An 8,270-nucleotide genomic window follows, 5' to 3' on the forward strand; every position below is an offset into this window, starting at 1 on the left:
CTACTCAGAACTAGCACTAAAGTGGCCCAGTCGTCTAGAAATGAGGCCCAGAGGCCCAAGGTCCCATGGCCACTTTCCTGGGGCCCCTCAGGCCCAGCCACGCCTCCCTTCTCCCCTGCAGCCCTCACCCGCCCGCATCTCCCACACCCCCTCACTGTCCTCGCTGAGCATGCCCCAGCCGGTGATCCAGCAGGACAAGTTGCTGGACAGCTGCAGGCCCGGGCTTGGGAGGCAGGCGGGGGCGATGTAGGCGGTGAGCTTCACAGGCAGGCGCAGCTGTAGCATGACTATATCACTCCCGAAGGGGTGATGCTTCTCGAAGTCTGGGTGCACGATAATCCGGCCCAGGGACACCTCCCGCGTGTGCGGGGTGTGCTGATACAGCTGCGTGCTCCCCAGCAGAACCCGGTAGTCTGCTGGCACGTGGGATTTGCTGCAGGAGAGGAGCTCGTGGTCACTCTCACCTCTGAGCACGGGCCAGCTCTGTCTTCCTGCCCCCTCATCTAACCGCCCCTCCCTCCGGAGCCTGTGCCTGTGGGAGGACAGGCAGCGTCTGTCTCCTCTTCCCAACCCTCTTGAGGCCGACCGATCTCTCGTTCCCAGCCTCAGACACAGGTTTCCCTACTACACCTCGCGCTGGATGAGCGGGATTCCTCGTGCTCAAGGCTCCTTGCTGGGGCCTCACATCGAGCCCTTTCATTTTACACAGAGGTGCTCTGGCCCCAAGCTCGCTCTAGCCTGACCCTTCCCAAAGCTCCCCACTGCCCGACTGTGGCCCCATAACTTTCCTGCCCCTTCTTCCTATAAACGCCTTCCTGCCCCACAGCTGCTTGTCCATTTGGTCCATACACATTCACAAAACATTTGTTAAATGAGCAAATGAGTGCAGAAAATCGAACCTTGCCTTGCCCCCTGAACATGAGTGACGAAACATCCCACCCTGCTAACTGCATGGCCCGCCACCTGGAAAGACTTCCCCCACTCCCATGCCCAAACCCTTTCTTCCTGCACCATGCCAGCTGGGCCACTGCTCCTCTCCTGACCTCCCTCCCTGTCCACGGGGCCCTCCCCTCTCACCCATGTTGGCTTTCTCTCCTGCCAGCATGCAGACGCCCCCTCGCCACAGAGGGGCCCATGTTTGGCACAGGGTCGTTCCCAACGGGGCTCCAGGCCCTTAAAGCCAGTCAGTGCCCGAGCTCTAGCTCCCTGACGCGGGCTGTGATGCCCCCACTCCCTTGAGACCCCTCCTCGTCTGTTCAGAAGCCGGGCACTGAGCCAGGCCCAGGAGGCCAGAGGAGCCAGCCTGCTAAGTAGCCACGTCAAGCTCAGGGAGCCCACCTCCCACCCAGGCAGCCTGGAAGCTGGGTGCCGGCAGCCACGACTCCTCCCGGGCACGCAGTTCTGCAGAAGTAATATGAAAAACCGGCCAGCTGTTGCTGTGTGAGCTGTCCCACGTCCCTGCCTACGGTCTGACGCCCAGGAGTCTTGGGACACTGAGGAGAAGCCCTGGCTTAGGAGGCCAAGAGCCTGTCCACACTGCACGGCAGCAGGACAGACACTGCTAGTTCCCTGGGGCGCGTCTGCAGGCACAGGGGCTGAGGTCGGAGGATGGGGTGAGCAGGCAGCACACTCAGGTGGAGGGGACATGGGTCAAAGGTCAAATACGCTGCTCCAGAGCAAAGCCCAGAGGAGCTGGCATCAGACACCCATCACTCCTTTACTCCTCTTCCCCTTGCAACCCCCTGCCCTACCGGCCTGTCTGCGGGCACCCAGGAAGGACTCACTTGAGAAAGCAGTGGGCAGCGGAAACCAGCCAGAGGGGGTCAATGAGGACAGCTCCGCAGACGTGCGTGCGCTGGTACCGCAGGCTGGCCTGCCATGGCCACTGGCCGGCCAACACGTCCCGGCCACCGTAGATTCTCCCCAACGCCTTGGGCTTCCCGCACACTGTGGAGACACCCCCACCCTGTCCGTGATAGAGACACCGGTGACCCCAGCGATGTGATCCCAGAGGCCCTTCTCCTCTTCACAGACATAAAAACCAAGGCCAAGCGTTACGGGGCCTGGCCAAAATGCCAGGGCTGCCGGACCCTGACTTTGCGACCGCTGCCGAGGACCGCAGGGCAGAGCACAGGCCAGCAAGCCCTGGGGGGACGAGGGCCCAGGGGTCTGCCGGGGCGGGGCAGGGGGATGAGGGGACCAGAGCAGCGTCTGCAGGGAGACAGACGTCCCTGAACGCCCCTGCCGGGACGGAGCACATCCCAGACACTCCCTTCAACCAGCACGCCTCCACGTCCTCACCTGCTCCGCAGGGCTCACGGGTTACCAGACTTGCCCCAGATCGCACGTCCGGGGGGCTCCTGTGGCCCCTCCATCTCACCCCAGCATCTCAGGGAGGGAGGTTCACAGGCAGGAGCCTGGTGCTGGGGACTGAGGGAAAGCCCCTCCCCTGACTCAGGATGCTCCCTTTCTCAACGAAGAGGAAGTGGGCTAATGAAGACAGCCCTGGTCCTGGGATTCTCACCTGGGGGCCGGGAGGGCAGGGATGTGCCCAGGACCCCTGGAAGGGGCCTCCTGGGTCCCTCATTCAGCAGCAGTCCTTCCCCATCCAGCCCCCATCCCAGGGCCAGACCTGGCCACCTGCTCAGTTCCAGGGGGTCCGCAGCGGGGCCTGTGACCCACCTGCGTTGCGGTTGGGGGAGNCTCATTCAGCAGCAGTCCTTCCCCACCCAGCCCCCATCCCAGGGCCAGACCTGGCCACCTGCTCAGTTCCAGGGGGTCCGCGGCGGGGCCTGTGACCCACCTGCCTTGCGGTTGGGGGATTTCCCAGGGCAGCCTGGTCAGAGGGGGCGGAGACAAGAGGGGGCTGCGCCCCGCCCCAGCCCCTCCCAGAGCCCCTCCGCCCACACGCCTCAGCCCAACGCACCTGCTCCAGGGGCCAACCGCTCGGCTCCACCCCCCGGCAGCACCGGCTCCTCGGCCTGGGCCTGGGCCTCGTCTGGAGCGAGGGCCGGAGCACGGGGGGCTACCGGCCAGGACCCTCGCATGCCTGCCGGCAGCACCAAAACCCAGAGCAGGGCCGCCAGCCGGCTTCGGCCGCGGGAGGTCGGCGCCTCTGTATCCATCAAAAGGCTTCTGACCCCAGCCTGACCCGACCCGACCTGACCCAGCCCTGACCCAGGCCTGGACTCCTCCCCACACCCGGGCCTGACCCCCGGGCCTGACCTCTGGCCCAGCTGGTCCCAGCACGATCCAAACTCAGTGCAATCAAGTGCTCCTGTGAATTCAAGAGAAAAGACAACAGACTCCACAGAGACAGATGGGCNATAGACTCCACAGAGACAGATGGGAACTATAGCAGAAGGTCATTCATGGGAGTGGGGATGGGAAGGGTCCACAGGCGGGAGAACATGCTTGGTCTAACTGGTAATCTAGAAAATGGGAGAGAAACATTACAGTGTGTCATTTTGAACCATCAAATTGCAAACATTTTCTGAGATGGATAAAGACCCCTAAACCTTTGTGAATCAGTGATTTCTCTGTAGCTAGAGGGGAACCTCCAAACATCAGACCTGCTCCCTGTTGTGTGCTCCGATGTAATATCCCGCATTTGTTCATATTCGGAATGAGATCCTATCATTTCACACTTATTTCCTCGGGTGTACAGGGACATTATTTTATTCACCACCAAGTCTGGGGGCGAGAGAGTAAGGGAATTAGAGCTGCACACAGTATACACTGAAACATCAATTTTCGTTGTTGTTTAGAGAGAGAGAGAGACGGTGTGTGAGCAGGGGAGGGGGGAGGGGCAGAGCGAGAGCGAATCTTAAACAGGNTGTGTGCTCCGATGTAATATCCCACATTTGTTCATATTCGGAATGAGATCCTATCATTTCACACTTATTTCCTCGGGTGTACAGGGACATTATTTTATTCACCACCAAGTCTGGGGGCGAGAGAGTAAGGGAATTAGAGCTGCACACAGTATACACTGAAACATCAATTTTCGTTGTTGTTTAGAGAGAGAGAGAGACGGTGTGAGAGCAGGGGAGGGGGGAGGGGCACAGGGAGAGCGAATCTTAAACAGGCTGCATGCCCAGTGCGGAGCTGGACGTGGGGCTCGATCTCACCACCCTGGGATCATGACCAGAGCTGAAACCAAGAGTTGGCCGCTTCACTGACTGAGCCACCCAGGTGCCCCCGAAATACCAGTTCAAAAGCTACTGTTGTTAGTCACCACACAGTATACCTCCAGATTTTGACGAGGTGGTGACTAACATAACATGCATAAAAAAAAAGAATCCATAAAAAAATAGCTACTGTTGTTATTTAATGGAAACAGAAGCCGAGGGACACCCAGCTTTACTAACTAGTTAAGAACTTATACTTCACTAAATTTAAAAAATTCACACTTAGGTTTTGGTGAGACTATACTCGTGTTGGGAAACATTTCTATTTCATTACGGAGGCTGGACGAATAATTCGTGAACTTTGTCGAAGGGCATCTAGGGTTGATGGTGAAGGCGCGGTGGACCCTGAGGAGCATATTAAATGAGTTGAAGGTGACGTTTCTGTGGAGTACGTAGTGGGATTTGTCCAGCAGGCATTTGGAAATAGCAATTTAGAATTCGGGGAAGTGCCTTGGCGCGGAGATAGAGTACTTTAAGGTTCCNTTTACTAACTAGTTAAGAACTTATACTTCACTAAATTTAAAAAATTCACACTTAGGTTTTGGTGAGACTACAATCGTGTTGGGAAACATTTCTATTTCATTACGGAGGCTGGAAGAATAATTCGTGAACTTTGTCGAAGGGCATCTAGGGTTGATGGTGAAGGCGCGGTGGACCCTGAGGAGCATATTAAATGAGTTGAAGGTGACGTTTCTGTGGAGTACGTAGTGGGATTTGTCCAGCAGGCATTTGGAAATAGCAATTTAGAATTCGGGGAAGTGCCTTGGCGCGGAGATAGAGTACTTTAAGGTTCCAAGTGACAGTTGAGGCCATGGGAGTGGATAAAATCATTGAAAGAAACACGTAGAACAAAATTAGAGGCCAAAACACAGAAAGGAGACAAATAAGAAGGAGCCAGTGAGACCCTGAGGATTGCACGGGGTGAACGGAAACCATAGAAACACCAAGTCACACAGCTGCAAGATTTCTTGTCCACCTTTTTTAAACAGCTTTGTGGAGATATAATCTATATACCATAAAATACACTCCTTACAAGGGACAACTGACTGATTTTTAGTCGACTTCAAGAACTGCACAACGATCACCAGATTTGCAGCTGATCCCTGCTCCCACCGATCTGCTCTACGTCCCTCTGCAGTTGTGTTTTCTGAACATTCCACATACATGGAATCACATAAATGTAGTCTTTCAAGTCTGGCTTCTTTCACTTAGTGTGACAGCACTCCTGCAGCCTCTGCGGTGGGATGCCTTCACGCTAACCGCCCCGTCTTGCTGCCCTATGTCCGGGTCTGCAGCAAACTAACCCGCTCTCCTTGGATTTGCAGACCACTGGCCTTGAGAGTGAAGGACCAGACTCTCCCAGGAGATAACGCCCGACCACATTCGAAAACACCTGCCACGGATGCCAGCAAGTCTGTCAGGGTGCCGTGGACATAGAGCCGACCACGTGGGCACCGTGTCTCCTGCTCACGGCTCCCTCCCCATTCCCTGCACCTCCCCCTCTAAGACCTTCCTGCTGGCCTGGACCTGGACTGGGACGGTGGCCTTCCAGACTTTTTCCTGGTTGCCAGCTTTCTGAATAAAGCGACTTCTCTTTGCCCACCCTCACTTGTCTCTCGAGTGTTGATTTTCAAGAGGTGAGCAGCCGAACCTGAGTTCAAAACTGTTTCTGTCCGGCAACATTAGCATGTGTTTTGGACGTTGATGTGTGTGAGGGCACATACTGGTAATTCTGTCCTGGTACAGTTGTGCCACATTTTGATGATCCATTTGCTGGCTGATGGACATTTGGATTGTTTGCAGTTTTTTTTTTTTAAGAGAGAGAGAGGGCGCGCACCTGCAGGTGTATGCAAGCACAGGGAGAGAGAGAATCTCAAGCAGACTCCCCACCCAGCACAGAGCTCCACACCCAGCTGGATCGCACAACCTGAGATCATGACCTGAGCAGGCCAAAATCAAGAGTCGGGGGCTTAACTGACTGAGCCACCCGGGCGCCCCTGTTTGCAGTTTTGGAATATTACAAATAATGCTGCTATGAAAATTCATGTGCTGGTCTTCATGTGGACATCTGTTTTCATTTTTCTTGGGTAGATTCCTGGGAAAGGAATGAAAGTCCTAGGTCGTATATAAGTTTATCTTCAAGGTTGTATAAGCTGACAAACTGCTTTCCAAAGACCATGCACCATTTCACATTCCTGCTCCCATGTAGGAAACTTCCAGTTTATTCCATGGGCTTGCCAACACTTGTCTTTTTATTATAGTCATCTTAAGGGCATGAGGTGATGTCTTCCTGTAGTTTTAATTGCCTTTCCCCTAACGGCCAACGAGGTCGAACGTGTTTGCGTTGCTTCATTGCCACTTGTATATTTTCTTTAGTAAAAATGTCCATTCAAATCTTTTGCTTATTTCAGAAAATGTCTTGTCTTTTTACCTAGTTGTTATCTATGATCTTTACAGGTATGTGATGTGTGAATATTTTCTCCGAGTCTCTGGCTTGTCTTCTCACATTTTCCACAGTAGCTTTTGGAGAGCAAAAGTTTTTAATTTTTGACGTCTAATAAGTTTGGTTTCTCTATGGATCATGCTTTTGGTGTCATAGCTAAGAGGTCATGAAGGCTTTCTACTATTTTCGTTGAGGAATCACATTTGGGTAGATTTTTAGTTCNTTGAGAAATCACATTTGGGTAGATTTTTAGTTCATTGTTGTCTAGTGTGATGTAAGTTTTTTCTGTTGGTTGGGTTTTTAGATTTTCTTGTGACTCATCCTAACACCATTGTCCCAGCACCATTGTTCAGTTAAAAAAAATAAGATTAGTCTTTCCCCCACTGATTCGTTTTAGGGCCTTTGTTGAAAATCAATTCATAATAAAAGATAAGATTTTATTTCTAGACTGTCAGTTCTGTGCCATTGTCCTAGATGTGAACCCTCATGCCAGATTTCCACTGTCCAGACTAACATGCGTTGTAGCAAATTTTGAACCAGACAGTGCCAGTTTTCCAGATTTGTTATTTTTCCAAATTATTTGGGCTATTTAAGGCCTTTAACATTCTCATATGTATTATAGGGTCAGCTGGTCAATTTGTACCCCCCAAAATCTGCTGAGATTTTCACATTCACAGGTGAATTTGAGAATTGCCTTCTTGATAATATGAAATTTCCCGATCCATGAACAAGAAATGTTTCTCTATTTATTTAGATCTTTAACTTCTCTTAGCAATATTTTTTAGTTTTCAGTGTACACGTGATTTTGTACATCTTCATTAAATGTATATCTAAGTATTTCCCATACTACTGTGAACGAGATTTTTTTGTTAATTTTTTCATATTTCCGTAGCTAGTGTACAGAAATACCATTGGCTTTTGTGAGAAATATTGCTTCTTAAGGTCTTCAACCTTTATTAATTCTGGTCTCTTTTGATTTGCTTTGGTGGGTTCATTGGGATTTTCTGTGTGGAGGATCATGCCCTCTACAAATAACAGTTCCACTTCTTCCATTCAAAGTTGGGTTACTCTGATTTCTTATTTCTTTCCTTCTGCCTCTTAGACACCATATTTATAAGGGCCTTGCTTTTGTAATATGTCCATCGGGATGCCTGGGTGCCTCAGTCGATTAGGCATCTGCCTTCAGCTCAGGTCACAATCCAGGGGTCCTGGGATGGAGCCCCACATCGGGCTCCCTGCTCGGTGGGGAGTAGGCTTCTTCCTCTGCCTCTGCTGCTCTCCCTGCTCGTGCTCTCTGTCAAATAAATTAAAAATTTTTTTAAAAATTAATATGGTCCATCAATCTCTATGTTTAAATTGGAGTGTTTGACTATTCACATTTAGGGATTATTGATGTAGCTGGAACTACATTTTACAATTTGCTACTTGTTTTCTGCATGTCTCTTATCTTTTCCCCACTTTTACTCGTTTACTTCTTTCTTCTTCACATTTTTTATTGTGCTATCTAATTCCTCCGTTAACCCTCCAACTGCAGTTTTAGTGACTCTCATAGTGACCGCTGTATTTGTTGGGGTTCTCCAGAGAAACAGAGCTCACAGGAATCAGGAGAGAGAGAAAGAGACGGAGAGAGACAGATT

At 51.6% G+C, this 8,270-nt stretch overlaps 1 protein-coding gene across 1 annotated transcript; it reads right to left on the reverse strand.

Annotated features, from left to right (window-relative positions):
- Nucleotides 1–37: 37 nt before the first annotated feature.
- Nucleotides 38–3,125, reverse strand: PRSS47 (serine protease 47). The gene is given in 4 exon segments (XM_034647308.1): nucleotides 38–150; nucleotides 153–433; nucleotides 1,785–1,947; nucleotides 2,927–3,125. Coding segments are annotated over 4 exon segments (669 nt in total). The 3' UTR covers nucleotides 38–124.
- Nucleotides 3,126–8,270: the final 5,145 nt, after the last annotated feature.

Source organism: Ailuropoda melanoleuca, chromosome 17 (genome assembly GCF_002007445.2).
Source record: "Ailuropoda melanoleuca isolate Jingjing chromosome 17, ASM200744v2, whole genome shotgun sequence".
In the NCBI taxonomy this organism is placed as follows: Eukaryota; Metazoa; Chordata; class Mammalia; order Carnivora; family Ursidae; genus Ailuropoda; species Ailuropoda melanoleuca.